We start from the raw sequence: 23,814 nt of genomic DNA, 5'->3' as shown, positions 1-23,814 counted from the left end.
ACCCCTATGCCTGTGTATAATCCCACTAAAATCTACTATCAAGGAGATCTATTTTCCATACTTATGCTAATATTTTTAGGTTTGCTATTGACTATGCCTCATATCACTGTTTCTATTAATTTCCCTGGTACATACATGATGAATGACAAATGGGCTATTGCTATCTGAATCATGTTGTATGTTCTTTGTTTAAACAAGAACATTACGGTTACTGTAGAGCTTTCACAGCTCTGAGATGAGTTAAAGGTTCAGAAGGGTTCAAAGAGTTCCAGGGCGCTCCAGGGCACAAAGATCCTCTTCTCAAAGAGTAAAACATGCTGACCTAGCAGATGAACTTAATATCCACTCTAGTCACAAATGAAAAACAGAATAATTAGTCGTCAGTGCTTTCTTCTAAATGCAGATCAAAATATTTATTGAACACCATTTCTTCTTGGTTAAATAAGTTCTCGATGTGTTTAAAGAGTAGCTTTTATGCTTTAATAGCTTAAAGAATAAGTTTTCATTGTCCTTAAACCTGTTAACTGATACTGTTTGTTGGTGCCTTTTGTTCACAATTTTAAAAGCTTTTCCTCACCAATAGTTTGTATTCATTATTGCATCTTGAGGTTTTCTTAGCTTAGTTGTGTACTTCTCTGTAAATAGGCCACTGTCAAAGTAGGTCTGTGGGGCTTACCTACCCAATAAAGGATTCTTAAGTTAAACTCATTATTCACATGTATTGGTTTTGTGTTGTTTTGTGTTTTTCTTTTTTTTATTTTATTTTTTATTTTCCCTCCACTTAAATTGAGGTTGAATCCAAGCTTTGCTGACTAATTTATTAGAAAGAAAATGGAAACCGTCCTCAGTATTTGTCTTCCTGCATTGAGCAAATTGTACATTACCGTTACTAACTAGCTTTGACAGCTAATAAGTTCTGTTTTATTGAGCAGTAAGTTAATGTTATATGAGATGCCAGAACAGTTTTCACTCATGCACACTGAATTATGGTGCAATCCCTTAGGCTAGGCTCTCTGTCAGTTCACTTGCTACTTAAATGAAGATATGATTTTACCATAGCAACCAATTAGACTATTATACAGAATTCTTTGGTTGGACAACCTTTTCTTTATCAGCTGAAGGAATTTCATTTCTTCATAACTGTGGTCTGTTAATTAATCTCTGCTTAGCAATATTCAGATGATTTATGTACATCATTCTGCACAATATTTGATATACAGAGTAAACAGCCCACCTCTCTCACAGCCTGTGAGACAGTTACCCTTAGTCTAATAACATAGCTGATGAGGGATCAGTTTTACTAAAGCACCTTAAAACAGGCACAGTTCTATGAAGTGTCAAGAGTGAAGACTTCATTCAAATTCAGAAAAAGTGTATTTTTCAGTATCAAAGCTCAGTTTTCCATCTGAAAACAAGAAAAAACAGAGCCAAGTTTTCTAGACTTCTGACTGTAGGATAGATTTTGTTTCCTTATTTGAGAAGGCATTAGGTGCTTGCAGAGATGAGTAGCACAAAGCCTCATCACAAAAAAAAAAAAAAAAAAGGGAGAGAGAGAGACATTTTTTTTTCCAGATTCAGTGAAGTAATTTAGTAAACTTTACTGTATATTTTACAGCTTCAGAAGAGACGCTGATTAAAGTGTTATCTGTTTTTCACTTTCCAGTAAAATTGTATCGGGTTACTAGCCAAAACAAAGCAAGATACACACACATGTACATGATATTTGTAAAATATTTTCACCAGTTCTGAACTGTTAGCCTCAGTTTTGAAATTCAATCTGTGTTCACTCTGTTTTGACATCATTGACAGACATCCTAGAAATACATTTTTTTGTTGTTGGTGGTGGGTTTTTATGTTCATTTTTGTTTTCCTGGTGATACTTAAATTAGATGGAAATGTGTTTCTTGTTCTTTTCAAGGCCTCAAGAAATTCTTACTCAAGCATCCTGGGGACTGTCAGAAATATGCTAGCCTTTTCCCTTCCCTTCCCTTCCCTTCCCTTCCCTTCCCTTCCCTTCCCTTCCCTTCCCTTCCCTTCCCTTCCCTTCCCTTCCCTTCCCTTCCCTTCCCTTCCCTTCCCTTCCCTTCCCTTCCCTTCCCTTCCCTTCCCTTCCCTTCCCTTCCCTTCCCTTCCCTTCCCTTCCCTTCCCATGAACATAACAGTTGCATGTCTCAGCTAAACACACTGCACAAGTTAAGAGCTGTGCACAGGAATTCACACTGGCCTAGGTTCTTACCAGAGCCCTAGTATGTAAGCCAAGGGTGGGATTTAAGATTCAGTAAACCCACTAGGGGTTTACACAGCCATAAGAAGACATAATTTATTCTAGTTCATATTGAAAATACAAGTGCAATTATATAAACACCTCCCTGGGTGCAAGTAGATTTCTGTGGTTATGGATTACTGTTACTACAATGCATATTTTTGAAGGATTGCATATAACCGTAGAAACAGCACTGAATGCTTTGTGCAGATATGTTTAGACTTAGTGAAGAGCAGATTCTGGGCAGCATCTCTGTTCACAATGGAGGAAGGAAAGGAATTTTTAATAGCAAAATGCTGGCTTTGGTGCTTAAGATGTATGTATTGAAGGGAAGGTGTGTGTGGGGGGGACGACACACAAAGGTCACATTCAAGGTCTGTGGAAAAGCATAGGTGAATACTTTGCCTCTAAACCTTTGAGACAAACAATTACGTGTTCACTCTGGACTCAGGGCCAAATGGTTTCTCCGTCTCATACTCTGTGAGGCATGGGAAAGACACAAGACCTCCTTTACAGCATGATCCTTCTCTTTCTTGCTTCTGCTTAAAATTTCTCAAAAATAGTCAAATTTTCTTAAATATTGTGGGGAAGTCTCTCAAAACAGCACCAGCTGAGCCTTATGCATGCAGAAGTGTAGTTGTGCTTCCAGATGAAAGGGTGGATATTTGAAAGAAAGCACACAAAAAGAGGTCCATGTGCTTTGTTCTCATACCAGGTGATCTGTGGTCTCTCGGGGCACTGGAACATGCACCACCTCTCTTCCCACATACATGGGATCCAAGAAATCAGGAGCCTTCTGCTTTTCTTTGCTTCCTTGTGCAAGCTGTTGTCTGCAATGCTGACAGCTCCATCAAGCTGTTCTGACAAATCTCTGCATTGTTTGGCACAGCTCTGTGACACAGGTTAAGCACATCCACCTCCATACACAGTATTCCCAGTGTCTCTAGCCAGTTCTGGGAATCAAAGCTGGTGCTTGGCTGGAAAATACTTTCTGTTGGAGTTTCTGACATTCCAGATTTTTACGGCTTGCTGTACTCCATGTGCTTGAACAGTATGAGACACTGCAGGCAACCTTAGTGCTACATTCATTGAGGCTTTTGTTAATGCAGAGAGCTAACTTTGTGTGTTAGAAACTCCAAAGAAAGGTTGGCTCTGCATAGTTCACAATGTAAAACTGATGTATATGCACTATTTTATTTCTGCATCGTGATGGCCTTTTTTGGATATGACAGCTACTTGTCTCATCAAGGAGTGGGGGCTGTGTTCTCATCTGGATATTGGGTATGATCACTTGGCCACTGCAGAAGCAGGAGTACTAGTTCAGAGTCCTTTTATCCCCCAGCTGTTGGAAATCACTGCTGTGCTGGAGATTGTTGCCACACACCTGAGTCATACTGGAGGATTGTATCACATAGCTTGTCCATGAGCTAGGTATGGCTGTGCTAGCAACATTAACTGCTCCAGTTACAGCTGCACAAGTATATTTGCTATGCATTTTTTTTGGTTGATCCATTTTGTTTTCTGACCTTATGCTTTTCCCCTTATATTTGCATGGGTTTATCCTAAAGTATGAACAAATACTTTGGTGAAAGCTATTGAAGTCTAATTCACTACTGCTTGCTATTTCTCACATTGCTTTCAAGTGAATGGGCAAAGGAGAGTCGCACTCATTGATATTTGTCAATTTTTCCATCTCAGATGCAGAAGGGTAACTGGATGTCTACTACCTACATACAGAAGTCATGAATTCCAGAAAATTATTCTCAGAAACACGGAAAACATTTCCTGATACTAAAGCACACTGCCAGCAGCCATCACGGATTCTCATTGTGGATGTCACATCAGCTTCCTGGGACAACACTTGTTCTGTACTCTCTGAAGCTCTGGAAAACACACTGAGTTTGGCATGCAGATTGACAGGTCCCTGCCGTGTTCCCCTTCTTAGCCTCTATGTGGTACAGAACCAGCAGGAATGTTTGCTTCCCTTTGTGGTAGGTGTGAAATTATGTCTCTTGGGATGTAGCAAACATGAATGCAATATGTTGTTGCAGTTCAGTAAAGGAAGTTATGATTTCCTACAAATTTATATTTAAAAAAATAATCATTCTCAAAGAGCAAAGCCTGTTAGACTTCATGGAAGAAGTGAGTTTTATAAAAGAATGGTGTTTAAAAGGAGAAGGTTCATGTTTTTGATCTGTGAAGTTGCTCATGTGCATAAATTAGGTTTTGTACTGTTCCTTTCTGTACCATCTGTTGCACTCTCCCATATGCTACTTCCTGCACTGTCTGTGCTGCTTCATACTTACCAATCGCAACTCTACAACTGCAATAATTTGGATCGTGAAACTGCCTGTATACCAGTTGATTATACAAATATTACCACTTTGGGGGCTGTTCCAGACCTTTAAAGGGAAAGGATCAGAATTCAAAGTATTTTTGCCAAATTTGAGAAATATCCTGATCTAAGTCAATAAGAACAAGTACTTCATTCACATAGGGATATGCTGCAGAATAAACACAGACGGGGAATTAGTAGCAGCTCTACAATAAAAGTTTGGGTTTGGAAAGCATCATAAAGGTCATTGGAATCTATGAATTCATCCTACTGCGGTCATACTAACCACTCTCATTTATGTAAGGTAGTATGAACACCCAGTATTAACCCTTCCACTTTATTCAGCAATGGTAAAAACATTCTGAAATATTTTGTCAAGTTTTCACATCTCAAGAGAGGCAGACACCAACTGGAAAAAAAATAATCAAAGGCCAATGCTAACGATGAATTTAGAAAATGGGATCTGCAAGGAGACTGTATTAAATGGCATTGTTCATTTTGCATAATAGGTTATAGAGAACATGACCAGATAACTAAGATGACACCAGAAGAACATTTACTGGGGAGATTGTGAAACCACTCTGATTAGGGTCTTTAAGAACAGACACTTCTTAGGATGAGTTTAGATATAATCCATTCTGGCATGGAAATACGGGAATGGACTAGGCATTCTGTATCACAACTTGTTCCAGGCCTGTTTTCTGTGATTTTGCCTTTTGTCCAAGTTAATTTGTATGTGTTTAGGGCCAAACACCTGCTTTTTTATTTACTAGGGAAGTGCTGACACTGTTCCAACCTGTGCTGGCTGAAAACAAACTCAGATCTCATTCAGTAATCATGGATCACTAGAGTACGACTGACACAATCCCCCCACTTGCCCTCGTATGAATCATGTGAATCTTCTGCTGCTTATGATAGATTGTCTTTTTATGTAAAAAACAACTCATTCCGATAATCATAGGTGTTTGTTGTTTTGTTTTGTTTTGTTTTTAAGACAGAGGAACCCTGCCTATTATATAAGCTATTATATTTCACTAAAATAGCCATACTTCACTAAAGCATTTTCTCCAGAAAGACATGAAGTTTTTATCTGAAGATATTACAAGATGGAGAATAATCTACTTCTGTTGATAATTTCTTTCACTGGTTAATCATTGTCATTGCGAAACTTGCAGCCAGCTTCTAATTTGTATTTATTGGCTTTAGCTTCCAGCGATTTGTTCATATATTTCCTCTTTTGGCTTGATTGAAAAACCTGCTTATATCTTATTTTTTCTTCCTCTAGAGATAATCAGGTTCCCCTGTAATCTTCTAGCTGGCAAATGAAAGAGAAAAAAATATGAGTCTAACTGCAAGGCATTTGTAGAGTCCCTTAATAACTTCCAAGCCCTTCCCTGTATTCACTCTTCTGTCTTTTTCAAAGTTGATTCAAAATATGGTCACTGAGATTGGATGCTGCATTCCAATACCAGTCTCAGCAATGCTGTAAAGAGAGCTAAAAAAGTATCCCCTCCTCCTGTTTGCTTGATTGGTAATCACATCAACTCTTTTGCCATAATGTGTTTTTCTGGGACTTGTCCAAGCCTGCAAAGTGTGCACCCAAGCTCATGCAGATCTCACCCAAAGACTTGGGCCAGTACCGCACACCATGCTGATAGGCACAGCCCTCCAGTTTTGCCTGGGTGTTCTGCCTACTAAGCCATCTCTATTCAAACATCTGCTGATGTACTGCGGGCTGTTTTTAAGAACTGTTTTTTCCCTTTTAGGGACATTAAAGTATAGCAGGATGGCAATCTTTGATGGACCTTTTTTTTTTTCATTTTATTATAAATGATTTCTAGTCCTCTGTAGCTTCTCAGAACAGGACCAATTTTATATCTCTGTCTGCTAAACATCTATTCCATTTCACCCTTCTCCAGAAATACTAGTGCTCCTTCACTTTTTCTGTACTTCTGAACGTACCCATGTGTCAATAATGCATGTTTGTCACTTTAATTTTCTGATCTAGCTAGAGAATAACTTGATAGTTCTCAGTGAGAAACCAAGATAGATATATATTGGAGGTTGCTTATTAGACAAATCATATGAGGTCAGGAAACCCCCAGAGCTAAAAACAGAGGCTGGGAGAGTACATGAGGAAGTGTCACGTATGGTTGCCCTTTTTTCAGTCTTCCCCAGGCACATGTTTAGAGTCTGCATTCCTACTGATCTCCTCTAATGGCCTAACTCTAAGCACTCCAAAGAGCTTCCCTGGAAAGGGAGAGGTGATGCCAAAGAAAGGGAAACTAGGAATAAAATAAATAACAGTGGAGAACAACAGATGGTGACAAGAGGCGGAGTGAACATTAAAGGGACAGAAACTTTATATGTGTAAGTGGGTAAGGACTGAGATCGCCTCCAACTGATGGGCAATTTTCACAGAATCACAGAATCATCTCGGTTGGAAGAGACCTCCAAGATCACCTAGTCCAACCTCTGACTAACAAGTCCTCCAAGTCCAACAAGTCACCAAGTCCAACCTAACACTAACAAGTCCTCCATTAAACCATATCTTCCTACTCTTTTTCCCTGGGGATGGGCAGCAGGGATGTCTCAAGTACATTCCAGAGTTGAAACTGCAGCTTGCATAGACCAGCCTAAGTTAATATTTAAAGCAGCTGTGTGCATGCAACAGAAAATGCAACTCTGCCGGTGCCAGTTCCAAGACACACAGGTAGTTAACTGGGCTTTTGGCTGCCCTGTAGCACATGCTGAGCCCTGTTCTGCCACTGAGGAGCAATACTTGACCTGGGACAGATGGTTTACATCTCTGTGAGCTGTAACTGCCTCTTGGGATTGAGGGCAAGCATCTGAACTGTAGGGAGTTTTGCTATAGCACTCTGAAGAGCATCATGGCTCTGTGCATGTACACAAGGTTCCCAGCCTCACAGAACTGAGATAATGGGCCAGACATTTCTCCCACTGTGGAATACAGTCAGTATAAAGTGTGGTGACTTTCCTTAAAACTGCTCATCACCATTCTGACAAGAGGTTTGGGCTGTCCCATCTTTCTGCCTCACCTTGTTTGCAGAGCCATCCGAGCTGCCTGTGACAAGCTTCAGCCTACCTGGTTCATAACTCAGTCACCCTAAAAGGCCATGCTGTAAACCATGGCTGCTCAGGAGCTGCTTAATGAATCAGTGCCAAGTTTCTAAAGCAAATGAAGCATACATTCAGCTGTTGCCTCTTCTGTGAGGAAAGTGACTTCTGGCAGTAGTGTTTTATATTGCTTCAAACAGATTTGCTACAGTTCATTGGTAGTTTTCCCTGTGGCCACAATTTTCGAGGTTGCTTGCTGGTTGTTTGTCAACTTTGAGTTCTTGTTGAAGCCCAGGTGAGCTGATGTGTAAATGCTGGGCTAGCTATGTTCCACACACCTTTGGATCCTGGGTGCGCTCTTGCTTTGTCACATCTATGCTAAAGCAAGGACATGGCTTGGTAACAGCTACTAGGTAGCTTTAACTAGGAAACAGAGTGTAAGGGGCCTACCAGGATTGTGGCCAGCCTGGTTCATTTTCAGACTGCTTTCTACAGATTTAGGTGATCAGTATAAAATGATACCAGCTTCAAGGAAGTGATGAGCAACATATGTGATATATGGGTTTGGTAGCCCTGGACTATAAGTAAACTAAATCACAATAGCAGATGGTGAGAATATGGCCCAATATCCTGCAGTACATGAGACTGACACAAAGAAGCATAGTGGAACTCATCAGGTTAATAAACTGTGCATTTGTAATGTTCATCTTGCTATAATGAGTCAGACCAGCTGTCCTTGGGGCAGCCATTATATAGTAGTAGTTGTTCCATGAAAGAGTAAAATGTTTTCAAATGACAATTATAGAATAACTTTTCTTTTCTAATACTTGCTCTGGTATCTCATTTTTGAAGCAGGAGGGTCCACAGACCTTCCATCAGCATTTGTTCTGAGAATTATTACTGTGGTGCATGTTCTAAAAGAGCATTACAAGAGCACAAGAAATGCCTTACTGGGTCTGACCAGCAGCCCACTAGCTCAGTCTCAAAAGGAGAGGCTGTTTTGGAGGAGTACCCCAGCCCAAGCACTTTCTGCTGTTCTTTCTCCTTGTGCCCCCCCAGTTCCACAGCTGCCGTATTAAGAATGATGAAGGATATGTTTGAAGTTATTCTCCTTGCTATCAGATTATGGACCCATTACCCATTAGTCTGTGGACCCCCTTTTTGACCTGACAATGCAGTTTGACTTCAAGCCGTCCAGTGTGCAGGTCCCAGAGGTACACAGCCCGATGAGTGATGGAGTATGGGTATGACAATGGTGATATGGCCAGGGGTCAATTCATATCACTGTTCATGGCTTTATGACTAGTAAAAAGCTCCTGGGCCATGTCTTATCTCATCGCTGTGAATTCAAAGGCCTCATTCCAAATTATGGAAAAATATTTCATATTATGGTTGACATTCTTTGTGTTTCAATTTCATTGAATATTGGTTTTCAGCAACTGAAGGAAAGCTTTGCACGAGTTCAAGCCTGCATTTCAGAGCTCCGTTCACTACCAAGAGAAGGCTGTTTCCCACAGGGGGGAGATGGAGTGGTACAGGCTGTGCAAGATGGATTGCAGCAGTTCAAGCAATACAGCAGACACACAGTGGTAGGAGGCTCAACAAATAGTTCTGTTGAGGTAAGAAAACATTGGGAAGATGGTAGGAGCCATCTATCAGACTTGTGACTTTGCCACTTGTTGACGCATTAAGATGATAGTCTGTGTGATATCTAAGGACCATGGGAGGGAAAGAGTAATTAAGCCCACGAAAAAACCCATGTTGCAATCTCTGGATGCTCATGGATAAGAAATAAATTTGGGTTTGAGATACTTATGGAGAACAACTTACTTTAAAATATAGAAAAATGAATTTATTTTCCAAGCATTTAAGACTGGCTCAAGCAGAGATAGCTCTGTCCTCTTTGCACCCTCACTTCAGGTAGTTATATACATTGATAAGATAAGCTGATGATGACTTCTTGGTACAGGTAATAAGGGAGCCTACTAGGAAAGGCATCCTCCAAGATTTGTTGCTTGTAAACTGAGAGGGTCTAGTGGGTAAAGTGGTGATTGGCAGTCAAATATGTCATAGTGCCCATGAAATAGTTGAGTTTAAAATTTTTGGTGATAGGAGGAAGGCTGCCACTAAAATTTCAACCCTGGATATGGGGAGAGCAGACTTCAGGCTGCTCAGGGAACTAGTTAGTAAAATCCCCCAGGCATCTGCTTTTGAAGACTTTAGGGTACACCAGTGGTTGTCACTTTTTAAATGCCACCTCTTAAAAGTACAGGAACAGGCAATTCCAAAATGTGGAAGTCAAGCAGGAGGAGTAGAAGGCCAGCTTGGCTAAGCAGGGATCTTCTTCTAAAGCTTAGGCATAAAAAGAAAGTGTATGGTTGCTGGAAGCAAAGTCGGTAACATGAGAGGACTGCAGGGATGTTGTTCACCTCTGTAAGGAGAAAATCCAAAACTTGTGCATGATTTGCTGCTCCAGCTGGATGTATGTAAGTCTAGAGGTTCTGATGGGATTCACCAGAGTGCAGCTGCACCAGGTAGCCTGCTGTGCTACACCACCCCCCTGCTGCCCTGTGGCCTGCTGCTGCTTTAGGGAGAGGACAGGGGTATGGATAGATACTGGTGATGCTGTATGCTTGCATGTGAACTCCTAGCAGGAAGGTGAGGTGCTTAAGCAGATGTTATGGTTATTTTAGAAGTATAATTTCTTTAGTGTGGGACCATGATGGCCAGCATTTGTAGCACAAGAGCACCACTAGCAACTTGCATGTGCAAATCAGATGCAGTCTTCAGGCAACGTGCCTTTTCCCAACAGTAAAACCACATAGAGGGAAGAATATTTCTAGCTGGCTAGTAGGCATAGGAGGTAGACTTTGTTACAAACCACAGTCATACAAAACCCAAACATTTTATAAAAACTATTGAAAATGCGTACTCTTTGGAGTAATCCTCACTTCAGAGGGGAAAAAAAAACAGCAGCATCAGTGGGGCCAAGTCTCAGCAGCAGCTATGGAACAGGGAACACAGTGAGCATGCATTAAGATGAATTGTACTTTTCAAGTCTCCAGCAGACCATTCTTTTGCACAGTATCATAGAATATCCGAGTTGGAAGAGACCCACGGGAATCATCAAGTCCAATTCCTGGGTCCCCAAAGGACCACTCGTCCCTCCCCCCCCCCCCAAAAAAAAAAAAAAAAAAAAAATCAGACCATGTGTCTGAGAGCATTGTCCAAACACTTACTGAACTCCAACAGGCTTGGTGCTGTGACCACTTCCCTGGGGAGCCTGTTCCAGTGCCCAACCACCCCCTTGGTGAAAAGCCTTTTCCTAATGTCCAGTCTGGTCAGATTGAGAAGTGTAATGGTATTCAGAGATTATATTGAGGAACTGTAGTAATAGGAAGATAAGTTACAGTAGCTATCTCAGCTTTTGTATGTGGTAATATATTTCTCCTGCTCTCTGACTGGCATGTGCTAATGTGAATCAGGTTGTGAAAAGGGTAAATGGGAGGTGATAAGCTACAGATGAGATGCATCCGTGCTTTTGACTAAATAATGGTGCATCAGTATAGCAAATGCTCTGTCTATATCTCCACAGATGATAACAGTCTCTTGTAGAAAGTCCAGCACCCCCCACTTCAAGAACAGTCCTTGTTAACCTTTTCCAGTAATTCCTAAAAGGAGATCATAAGCCTTACTTCACTCTTAATACCAAACACCAGAGATACATTTAGATGGAGAAGTTATACTTTACTATGGAAACACCTTTAGGATAGACTATATTCACACACACATACACACATATATACATATATGTATATATTAATAATTCACATCCAGCCTTCAAGTGAGACAGACAGATTTAATCTTGAACTATAACTGATGCAGGAGTGGGAAGTGATGTTTTCCTTCAGAAGAACCCAGGCAGAAGCACTTCTATACATATGTTGACTCACTGCCCTTAAGTGCAAAGTATATTCTATAAGGCAGCTGTTGGTTGTTCCATATTCTTCCAACAGCAGCACAAAAACTGTTGATGTTCCCACAGCAAACCTCTGAATATACTATATTGGCTTACAAAAGAGCTAAGGCTCAAAAATCTACGCTTTTAAGTCTGCTTTTGAATAGATTATATATTTCTCTCCTTTGTGCTATTCAGAGAGCAGCTCAGCATCATTGCTGCAACAGAGGATTGGGGTCAGAGGCAGCTCTTACAGTCTGTAATTTGTGTTTCAGATCATAATTTTGACAAGCCAGTCAGGAAAAGAAATGGTAAAGCATCTGGAAAAGAAGTTAAAGGATGTAGACCTTGTGAGTCTGAGAAGAATACAAGTCATTGAGGTTTTGAAGAGAGGCTTTTTGGAGCCTGAGGATGTGGAACAGTGTATGCTAGCAGAAGAGCCCAGCAGCAATGGTGAGTATAAGACAAACAAGGGACTTGGAAAAATCGTGGTTTTGGACAGCAGGACAACCACTACTTCTTGCTTTTGTCCAATATTTACTATTTTTTCTATCATTTAATTTCACTCACTTCAGTGGGAACTACTGAAACGGAAAACAGCAAGACACTTGTACTACAACACTTATCTGGAAGCATTATCACATTTGGGCAGACTTAGCACAGGACTTCACACGCTATTTCATCTCTCGGTATTACCAAAAAATGGTTTCATGTGCAATACAGCTTTATTGAGGAATTAAAGAGAATAAATGACTCCCCAGAGTTTGTGGGGATAGCACACACTCAGACAGTCATAATGGTAAACACTAACCTTTTGTTTTGCCCCTGGACTACATATTCCTCTGCACTAGGAAGAGTTACTCTTCCAGACCAAGTTGTGCACTTACTCTCCCACTCTACTCTGTGCTGGTGCAGCCTCACCTCGAGTACTGTGTGCAATTTTGGGCACCACAGTACAAAAAAGGATGTGAAACTATTGGAGATTGTCCAAATGGCTACAAAGATGGTGAAAGGCCTAGAGGGGAAGACGTATGAGGAGCGGCCGAGGTCACTTGGCCTCTTCCACCTGGAAAAGAGGAGGCTGAGGGGAGACCTCATCGTGGCCTACAGCTTCCTCACAAGGGGGAGTGAAGGGGCAAGCAGCAATCTGTTCTCTTCATTGACCAGTGATAGGACCAGAGGGAATGGTGTCAAGCTGTGACGGGGAGGTTCAGGCTGGATATCAGGAAAAGGTTCTTCACTGAGAGGGTGGTCACGCACTGGAACAGGCTCTCCAGGGATATAGTCATGGCACCAAGCCTGTCAGTTTAAGAAGCATTTGGACTGTGCTCTTAGTCATATGGTCTGAATTCTGGGGTAGATCTGTATGGAACGAGGAGCTGGACTCGAAGATCCCTGTGGGTTCCTTCCCGCTTGGGATATTCTATGATTCTATGATTCTGTGATTCTATGATTAGCTGTTTTTGTTACTGTTATTATTCTTGCTTAGCTGCTGCTGCTTTTTTTCTGTGCTTAGGTCATCTTTTCCTGATCTCTTAAGGTTATACATCCTCTGTAACCAGTAAAAGTGCCTATCAGTAAGTTCCTTAAAGCCCTACTGTCCATGTTTTTCAATTTTTTATATTTTTTTTCATTGTTTTTCTCCATTTTAAAAACCTTTGCTGTTATCTCACACTCAAACTCCACACTAACAAGACACACATGATACCAAGCCTCAGTTCATGTGACAGGTTCTCACAACAAGTTGATAACAAGTTCAATAAACCTGAGTCACTATTCTTTGCAAAGTTAGGGTAAGGTCTGTTACTAGCAATGGCAGTTTTTTTTTTACAGCATGACAGACCAGATTGGATGTTGTCTCCTCACCTGTCTCTAGCTCCTCTTCCTTTATTCCCGGTTGCAGTAGCAAATTTCTGGACACTTGTCAGAGTAGGGGTTGAGACTGTTTTAGGTAGATCACAGATTCCTTTTGGTCCTGAGTAAGTACACCCCAGAACCTGAATGATATTTTTCCTGGTCTTATCTCTAAAAAAACTTCTGCACCAATCTGTGTGCTTTCAGCAGTGACAATTTAAGCTATAGTAATGAGAAATTAAAAACCAGGAATTCCTGGTAGCTTCTCTTTTGAGTCTTTTTGTTTCAAAGGAAATGATTCTGAACAGTCTCTACATAAATCAGCCAGGCAGTGAACAGAAGTCCTATAGCACAATAGTTTAGTGCAGAAGCCTGTACAACACAATGCTGCTCTAACTGCAGTTTTCATTTCTGTATTTCATTTTACCTGACTTTAAAATCTGCTCAGTTATTTCAGCTCTTTATGAAGGCTGATAAAGTGACTGCTAAATAGCAGGAGCTTGCACTGGTTTTCTCTTATCTGCAGCACAGCACATACTGGTTGCATTTTGCCACAGGTGACAGTTGCTCTCTTTGCCACCTCGCCTCCTAGTAAGCTGCTGGCCAGGCTTAATCCAACTCTGAACTCTATAATCAAGCACTTTTACTACGTGCTGAAAGCTTCCTGCCCAGAAGGGACTGTCTCCCTCAGTAAGGCATAGGTGGTTATTCTGGACTCTGCCTGTTTTAAAACAGAGGCCTCAGGGAGAGTGCTCCTCCCTGCTGCCCTGAGGATACGGCTGTTTTTCTTCCTGAGCAGCACTGCTGTCGCTGAATCATAAGGAAGAGGATCAGGGTTCTGTCACACTGACATGATTTTAGAATTAATTCAGGATGTCAGAGCACCAACAGCACCTGATCTGCAAATTACAAAACGATTTTGGAAAGAGCTGTTGCCTACAGCTCTGAGGCTGAGGTGTTCTTTACAAACACTGATCTAGTCCATATGGGAAGAGGGCAGCATTTTAGGTAGCTGCAAATGCTGACTTCTCGGATGAGGAGGATTATTATCAGGACTTTGCATTGTGCTGGTGTTCCACAGAACCCTACAGAGAGGCTTTGGAAAGCTAGACACTACAAAACAGAAGATGCTGTGTGCCGCTTAGTCACAAAACCGCTTTAGAACATGCAAAACCCCTCTGTATTGTCTAAAGTGAAGTTGTGTAGCCCTTTTGCCCAATAAATGGAGTGAAAAAAATAAATGGAGATACAATACATTGAATTTCAGACTATGAAATTCTAATTTTCTGTTGCTATGAAACAGTTGTCTGTGGTGAATGCCAGGTGCACAGAAGCAGCCTCATTAAGCTGGGCTTGTCAAATATCTGGTCTGGGCTGGATTTTTTTAATGTATGCAAGAAATAAATACATACAGTGTTGGATATGCTGCTGACTATTGTCATCAAGACAGACAATTACACTGGGGAAGGTGCAGACAGAAAGCTGGAAGTTTAGTCATTAAGGACATAACAGCTGTGACACCTGTCTGGACATTAGTGTATTATCTTGGATTAGTATACCATGGTTTCAAGATGCATTTATGAACAATCCAGTGGGAAACTAATATTTCCATGATAGAGTCCCATGGAATATATGGTATTACCCTGATTTCGTTTGGATCTTCTGTAGGGCTGTAAACTCTTTAAGACATATATCATCCTGTTGCCTTGATTGTACTGCATATACTACAGTGAGATTCTAATCCACTGCAAGGGTTCCTACTGGGCCATTAGTGAATGTGGTCTGTGTTATTTTACTCTCACAAATTGCTTCTTCCAAATCCTAGAAGATTTGGAGAGGCTAAATCTGCATTGTGAGAAAGCACCTGATTTTTGAGCTTTTACTCTCAGCTAGAAATTTTCCTCTCTCATTTGCCCTAACAGGTAAAGCAACATGCAGTTACAATTTCCTATAGCACTGAAAGAAGAAAGGCAGAATCAGGATATCCACTTTCATAGGCTCATTTCGAGGTTAACACAGGTAGAAAAGACCTATATTTTGAGGCCCCATGGTTAGCAGCTCTTAGAATAGCTTGGAAGATGAAGAACAGCCTGTCTTGGATGAAAAATGCTTGCTGTTTTTATTTTCCTTACAACAGCAACCTCTTTAGGAGTGTGAATTTCTAGACAGAGACCATGTGACAAGCAGTAAGGATTGGTTTTTCAAATCGCAAAGCCACTCCTCTGTGGAATAGACTAAATCTATGGTATTTCTCTAATGGTGAAACATTAGGGCTTGGCAGACTGCAGACTGAAGCAGAGACCACGATAGAAGTCTGATAAAGAGACCAATACATAAAGCTTTTGTAGAGGGAATAGTGTGTACTTGTAATCAGTAGGATGCAGTGGACTGGCCTCTAATGGATTTCACAGTAAATATCACTATGTCTGTCTTGTCCCTACCCCATTGTGAACACTTAGAGCGCCTGGGTATTGCTAAACCATTTGCAAATGATGGTTAATATTATGTCATATCAATGCTGGCCCTATCTGTCTTTCGGGAAAAAAAAAATACACACATTGGAGTTGAAGCACTGATACATTTTTAATGAACATAATCCATCTTCTACAAGCCCAAGGGAACCTTTTTCTATATGCTCTGCAGACTGACAACCAATAAATGGTTTTGTATACGTGGTGTTCAGGGATTCCTAGAGCCATCACACAGCAGGCATCAGCATCCCAACACAATCTTCCTTTGGACACCAGTGAATCCAATGAATTTCTTTTTACAATTGCCATGTATTGTGCTGACTTAAGATGTGTAAGTGGCTACATATCTATTAGAGAAAATTAAAAAATAGGAAAATATTTACTGAGGAAATAACTAAAACATTTACCAGCTGCAAAACACTGTCACTCAAAACACAGCTAATTCCCCTCGTCACTTATGTATAAAGCATTTGTTAAAGTAAATTATGTGCATTTCCTGGTGCTTCGTCTTTTGAACTACTAATGCCATCTGCATTAATATGTAAGTGCATATCCCAGAGAGACACTTACATCTAAAAATCTAGGGAGTTCATCACAGCTGAAATACAGCCGGCAAGGTCTCCAGGTGCATTCTGCAGAGAAAAAAGAACAAGGATCCTAGCATCAGGACAAGAGCCTGACAACAGTAATAGTTCTGTTCATGAGGCCCTGTCTTCAGAGAAAAACAGGGAATTCCCTTTCACCAGAGTATTCTCCACCATTGATCCAAGAGAGAAGAACTTGAATTCCCATAAGCATCAGAGAAGACTGGGATAAGGCATGATGATAGTCTTAAGCTATATTTGAAAAGAACTGCAATAAAAAATAAAATTATTAAAAAAAAAAAAAAAAAAGGATTCAACGTGCCTGAAACCAAGGACAGTCAGACCAGACTTTAAGAAGGAAAGGCTTTCAGTAGCAAGGACAGTGGTGGGTAGGAGTTGATTCTACTTTGTTGCAGAAGTACAGCCTACCTGAGCTCAATGACTTCCTCAAGGCTGCAAGGAGAAACAATTGTTAGGCCATCCTACTCTGATGGCCAAACAACAAGTTGCAAGTTGCAGACCATTTGAAGATTACAGTCTCTTTTAGATTATTTGCCATCTAGAGGGAGATTAATGAATTTCTCTCTCCCTTTTTTTTTTTTTCTTTTTTTTTTTTAATTTATTTTAATGTAGGAGAGGATGCATAGTATCATGTTTGCAACCTATAAATACTAAGGCATAAAGAAAAGATTTCTCATTGCCGATGAATATAGCACTGCATTTTAGTCTCCAGCTGAACTGGTGAACACATTTGGGAAACCAAACAAACAAACAAAAAAGCTCTTTCTGCTATGCATTCATAGTCAGTTGTATGGTGACCTGAGTAATGCAAACACTGTTTCTCCTGTGTTTATAAACACCCATATTATATGTCTTATGCATTTTGCAAATTGTTCATCAGATTCTATTTTTTCCCACTTTCACCTATTTTATTTTTTATCATTTTTAAAATTTATTTTATCTGGTAGACTGTATGCTACCTTCTCATTTCAGCTATTACTTAGACAGTTAAGGGTTTTATTTATTTATTTATTTAATTTATATTGCGGGGTTTCATATTGTTTATGAAGTTCCTGACTCTGCTGTCCAGCCTACATTTGCCCATTTCTAAATGTTGTGAACAGATCATATATATTTGCTCTGCACCTTCATTATGGTGGCTTAAATACTTGCTAGGTATTTTTAACTTCTTTTAATTTATTTTGAACAAACCTCATAATTTTATGCATTTCTCTTATTTGAAATGAAAGTAACCATGGTAGATAGCTTTGCCTGTTGTTTTACCTACACGGATGTTCTGCTGTATGATTGTTGTTACCAAGCAGTACTTCAATAGTAATGTATTGAACTACGTCTTCTGTGTTGTGCAGGTCCAGGTCAAGTTTTGCTTCTGTTCTTGTCAGGATTGTGACTAGCTGCTTCTTTAAGTATGCATTGAGGGTGTTTAGCAATTTTGTTGTGGGTCCATATTGCAAAGTAACATTCATCTTCTATATGAGGAGTAGTACTTTTCCATCACTACTACAAAGTACTCCATTTCAATAGCATTTCTGTTTTGCAGTTTCTCTGATTTGTCATAACATCATGCATCCAGTGTCCCTTGCTTGTTGAAAAGGAGAAAAGGGCTTAAACTTTAAAGAAAAGTCCCTAAGGTCAGTGCTAAGATAACCACTTACTCCAGCAGATCTACTCCTCTGTCACATCTACTCCTCTGAAGATGGTAGTAGCGATTGCATCTGCCCCAGTGATGAAGACAGTTGCTGATTTGACCTGTGGAGCAGCTCAGTTTATAGCAAAGTTCTTCTAAGAGGGCAGGTGTCACAGTTCTGTGTTATGATTTGCATGGTAATGGCTTTTGAAGCACCTCCTTTGTGAAAGCATTTGAGGAACTAATGGGGTATAGTGAAGTGGAAAATGCAGAATGTTCTTTTCTATTGCTGAAAACATTTTCACCATTTTTCCCTGCAGACATTGCAATCCTTGGAATGGACATTGATCTGCAAACCATAGAGGACAATGTCATCAGCTTGGAGATGTTGTTTAAAACATGGCTTCATGACTGTGGCTCAGAGAGAGAACACCTCCATCTCCTCCTTCCATCAGGAGGCTCCAGCTATGCCACTGCACCCAAGACCACCCTAAGTATTTAATTTTCTCTCCCTCTCTGCAGGGGATCCTGACTCCCACAACCTTAATGATTACCCAGGCCTGTCCTGGGCATGTTCCCCTACATATTGAGATTCAAGTAAGGCCTCTGGGTGACACTGAAAGATGTCTGAAGTTTCTGTTGTCTGAGTCTGAGGGGCCATCTCCTTAGAATGTGTCTAAGTTGTTGTGTACTGTGGCTGCTGATGCTATCGTCCATTTCCATTCTGCAGCTAAGATGTGCTTTGAAGAGCATGTGACTTTATAGCCACTGGATCAAAGTAAAGGGGCCTTACAAACTGAGAGCCAGAGACCTTCTGGCTGTTACATAGCTCTAAAATTGTGTTTCTTGTGCTTGATGCTAAGGGTCACTTAAGTAAAAGCTGTCTTACAAAGTGACTTGGCATGTATTTTTATTTATTGACTTAGAACTGAAATAGGTAACATAGCTAGACCTGCCAACACACTGGAATATTTATAAGGAATATATATATATATATTTGTTTTGGTTTGTTTTTCCTTTTAAGAGCCTAACACCAAGTTCCTAACCCACACTTGGGCAAGCGCTGATAACACCAAAAGCTACAGGAGATAGAAGTGCTTCCCCTAAGTAGCTGTTAGCTGTATTATGCTGCCATGGAAATCTGCACGTGCAGTACCAGCACCCCCCCCTTTCCATGCTGCTCCAATATGGCTCTAATGTGCTACTTCACATTGCCTTGGCAGTAGAAGCACACTTGATTTCTGCTAGTGGTCCACAGACTAGCTCTAGACTGGAAGCAGAGCTCATAGAGCGGTCAGTGCTGGTGGCTGTTGGAGATAGGTTTCACAGCAAACAGATCAGAAAGCTTGGTGTGACTTTTTATTTACGTAGTAGCTACCATAACAGCCTCCAGATCTGTGCAGACAATTATGTTTTATTCTTAAAAGTTGATTTTCCTTCATCATAACATTGAATTTCACAATCAATATATTGTATTACTGTAGCTAGCAAGGCAAACCAGGTTTCTCAGCAGTCAGGTTTTTTCACCTTCCCACACTCAAGAAGTCTTTAGAAAGCCAGGGAATGTGTATCTTGCTATATAACCTACTATACCAGTGCTGGTATCCTCAGTCTAGCAGATTTCTCCACAAACATGGCTAGAGAAGCTGGCAGGAAATAGTATGGCCCTGAACCCTGCGTGGCATTGGGAAGGATGCTTCTGCTCCCTCTTCAGCTGGCCACACATCTCGAAAAGTGGAACTTGCCTGCGGGGTTTAGCAACCAGTCATTGTTTCATTAATGTGCCAAGCATGTGGTAGCTCCTTTGGGAGAAAGCTTGTTGCCTTCTTTTGCCATAGGCTTTAACGCTGTTCTTCCGGAGAGGGAGACATATGGCTTAATTTTTAGGTAGTCCTGTATGGAGCCAAGTGTTGGGACTCAAAGATTCTTGTTGTGACCTTACAACTCAGGATATTCCATGATTATATTATTCCCTTAATAGTTGCTGTTGCTAGAAAACATTAAGTGTATGTAAATGCTTTGAGCATGTCGTGTGCTACACGTTGCCATTTCCAGCAGTCTAAACCAATTTCCTTCTCCTAGTATGCCTGAAGTGTGATTTACAGGAAAGACTGCTTGATCCAGCTCTGCTTTTGGGGACTGCTGATGGCACCATGAAAACAGCTGATTCAAATTCATCCTGCCAGATGACAGCCTGGCCAGCTACAGTGCTGTATAAACTCCAGGTTGTAAAGTAAGTGTTATGTTCTTTGTGCTTGGTAACTGGAAGGCTCGTATAGAAGTAACCTTAATTCTTTCTGTGCAATTTCAACTAGGAATCAGTAATATCAATATTAAGTGCTGGGGACTCAAAGAGCTTGTGAGCAAAATTCAACTGTAAGACACCCACATCCCCTGTATCTCTTAATGTTACGGATTAGCACATCCCACACATGCTGACAGGTGTGCAAAGTCAAAAAATACTGTTACCACGACACTAGCACTTTTGAGTGTAAAAACATAGGTATTATTTATGTAACAGTTGTTTCCTTCCAGCGTGAAGTCTTATAGGTTGTAGCCATTGCCCCATATATGATATTGCTGTTCTCTCACTACCTAAATGCAAAAAAAAGCAATGAAAGCTTCACAGTGCTGCATGACTTCAGGTAAGAATTTATTTGCTTTCCCATCAGCAAGCTCTGCTGGTAGGCACAGAGAATAACAAGAAGAGTGATACTCTCTAGTGTCTTTTCTGAGCTTTGTTTTTATTTAAAAAGTTGTGTAATTTCTGAACTTCTTTTTGTACAATTTTTCTTAAAATGATTCTCAGCCTGTCAGTAGTTGAAGAGCACTCAGTAATTGTGCATAAATGGCCCACATCCAAAGCACTTCAGCTACTTAGTACCTATCAGCTCTGTCATGAAGCATAAGTGTGCTAGGGACAACTTTAAGTATTGAAAACTATGTGGTAGTGTTTGAGGTGGGATCCTGGCTGTGTGCAGGAGCAGAGCACAACATCTCCATTTAAGTGAAGGATAACCACAATATACTAAAGTCATGTAGGAAGGGATGTAACTGCCTGAGTGAGCTATTGCCCAAGAAGCCAGATTACTAATCTGTTTTGTATTCAAAATGCATGAGGGTTGGACATGGTCCATGGCATGCTCTTGACAACACAGACACAAGGGAATCTGGCAGCATGCTGCAGGATGCTGAATTCCATGCTTATCATCAAGAAAGCCTTGGATGGCAGCTCTTTCCACTGCAACTGACCTTTTTTTCCAGGGTTTCATAGTGGCAGGCCACAGTATTACAGACATTTGTAGCAGTATTGCAGCTGATACTGCCATAGCCATTTGAGCTACTCGTCCCCCTGCAGTCTCGTCTTGGCAGTTTCATGCTGGCTGTGCTTCATTAACATAAGCTATACATTTACAGAGCTCTGAAGTCCGAAGGGGTCTGTGAGTCTGTACTGTACGGACTGCCTTTCATCATCAAGCCCACAAGCTGCTGGCAGCTAGACTGGGATGAACTGGAGTTAAATCAGCATAGCTTCCATGCTCTATGCCATAGTCTTCTGGTGAGTGTAAAATTGCAGTCTCGTGGGGAGGGATTGACACAGAAAGGAATTGTTAGTGCACATCTAGTAAGATCTATCTAGCCTTCACCAGAAAACATGTTTCAAAATTTGCAGCTTCATCTCATGGGCCAGGGTTGGGCTTGTAAGTCCTTCCAGCCAATGCAACCACTGGAAAGAAGATACAGCACATCAAATCTTAAAGGTGCTCTAGCCTATCAAAAATCCAGTGTTTGAAGTGCAAAGTCATGAAAGGAGTTAGACAAGCATTTTTAACTGTGAAAATAGTTAACCAAGGGTTGGAATGTGGCAGACTTTCCATTACTAACAAGTCTTAAATCAAGCTTGGATGTTTTCTTAAGAATTGTCATGCATTCGATTAGAAAAAACTCAGGTTGTCCTCAACCACAGTGCAGATTAGTGTTCTTATTCTGATACATATGAATGACTCTCTGCTGCTGAGCCCAGCAACCCATACAGCAAAAATGCTGATGGAAGAGGCTATTGCACCTTTTTTTCACGTTGATTTTGGTGTTTGCTATCTAGAAAAGGAAGTGGATGCTTTTGGCCAAACTCGATCCACAGAACACTTGTCCAAGCTGGAATATTGTGGTGCATTCCTACTACATCATTGTCCCTTCTGACTCTGCCACTCTGCTTGTCAAAGCAGTCGCTGTAAGAGAGCTCCTGATGCCATCAGTCTTCCCAGCCCTCCTTGCTGAGCATCCTGAGAGAGTGCAGGGCCCTATAGAGGTAAGTCATTGATGGCCCTACACAAAAATATGTGGAAAGGATCCCAGCTATACAAGCAGGATCTGAGTAACAATGCCTTCACGCACAGGGAATGCAAATGCTACTGAGGCATACTTACCTCCCGTGCTCCTGGGAAACATGGCAGACTGCAGACAGGTGCTTTAGGCATAAGATACATCAACGCAAAAGCTCTCTTGATGTCTTCCAGTAGCTTCAGGCTTCTGCACTTCCTCTTGTGCATCCATACGTTCTTCTCCTGAGTTTTCTGTGTCTGCTTCAGGTGATGCCAGAAAGGGCAGGGCTCTCACTATAGGTCTTAGAAGATGAACAAAGGAGGAAACAGCTGTGAAAATGTCCAGTGGTGACTGGAACATGATGAACTTTTCCAAAATTTATTCCCAGCAGCCAATATGTCCTACAGTTTTCCTCACAGACAGAAAAATGCTTGTCCTTTGGAACAATGCTGCTATGTGGGAAGGCAATTTCTATCAGCTTCTGAGGCTGAGAGGGCAGCAGAGAAAAGGCATTGGTTGTGAAGGAAAGGTGCAAGCACCATGTGGTGGAGTTGGTAGGGCAAATGGAGGTATATCTACTGAGGGGCAATCTACTGAAGAATTATTGAGGATAACAACATGTAGACAGGGTGCTACAGCTTGTTGTCTGATTTCAGGCATGGGGGAGGATAGGACTGTATCCTGCAAGGGAAAGCTTAAATCCACTGAGACCTGGTTGCAGATGCCTGTTGCTCTATACACAGCTAAGAGCAGTCCTTGTGGGCTGCAGCACAACCAAAGAGCCCATCTTGCTTCAGCATGCCAAGAAGTGTCATCCATCTCTCAAAAAAAAAATTCTCTCCCCCCCCCCCAAAACAAAACAAAACAAAACAAAACAAAAAAAAACTATGCTAATGATAATAAAAGCCCACAGCCTTCACCTGGCATATCTCATTACCACCAGGTTCTTTCTTCTATCTGAGCAGACTGCCCTGAACAGCTTGGAAGTGGAAGTTACTTATAACCCCTTGCACCTGAAAAGCAATCTGTACAAACACCTGAAGAGTATATTGTACAGACCACTGCACAGGCAGCAGGCCCAGCACAGGGACCAGCGACCAGAGCGGCATCAAGCCAAGCAGGTATGACTCTTGCCTTTGACTAGCCTATGTAGACCCTGTCTTGTCCTCCTGGTCTGCTTCTTGCAGAGGGGAAATGGGTAACCCCCGATAGCCTGACAGTACAGGGAAAGCAGCACAGGGCAGCAACAACATTCACTTGTAGCTGGTAGAGCTGTGAGTGGGGTATAGCATATCCTTGT

The 23,814-nt window shown here is 41.2% G+C and overlaps 1 protein-coding gene across 2 annotated transcripts in view; it reads left to right on the top strand.

Moving 5' to 3' along the window:
• Window positions 1–23,814, top strand: part of M1AP (meiosis 1 associated protein) — a 29,577-nt gene that overhangs the window by 5,395 nt on the left and 368 nt on the right. Inside the window, exons 2-9 of one of the 2 annotated variants that reach the window (XM_038178324.2) lie at window positions 3,962–4,254; window positions 9,113–9,295; window positions 11,910–12,087; window positions 18,512–18,685; window positions 20,274–20,424; window positions 21,609–21,750; window positions 22,294–22,500; window positions 23,480–23,635. In XM_038178324.2, coding sequence (XP_038034252.2) covers window positions 4,006–4,254; window positions 9,113–9,295; window positions 11,910–12,087; window positions 18,512–18,685; window positions 20,274–20,424; window positions 21,609–21,750; window positions 22,294–22,500; window positions 23,480–23,635 — 1,440 coding nt within the window. In that variant the 5' untranslated portion in view covers window positions 3,962–4,005. The remainder of the gene's footprint in view (window positions 1–3,961; window positions 4,255–9,112; window positions 9,296–11,909; window positions 12,088–18,511; window positions 18,686–20,273; window positions 20,425–21,608; window positions 21,751–22,293; window positions 22,501–23,479; window positions 23,636–23,814) is intronic. The other variant, XM_072038005.1, reaches the window with a different exon arrangement.

This window comes from Anas platyrhynchos, chromosome 4 (genome assembly GCF_047663525.1).
Source record: "Anas platyrhynchos isolate ZD024472 breed Pekin duck chromosome 4, IASCAAS_PekinDuck_T2T, whole genome shotgun sequence".
Taxonomy (NCBI): Eukaryota; Metazoa; Chordata; class Aves; order Anseriformes; family Anatidae; genus Anas; species Anas platyrhynchos.
Note: the sequence above shows the minus strand (reverse complement) of the source record. Positions and strands in the feature narration are given on the sequence as shown.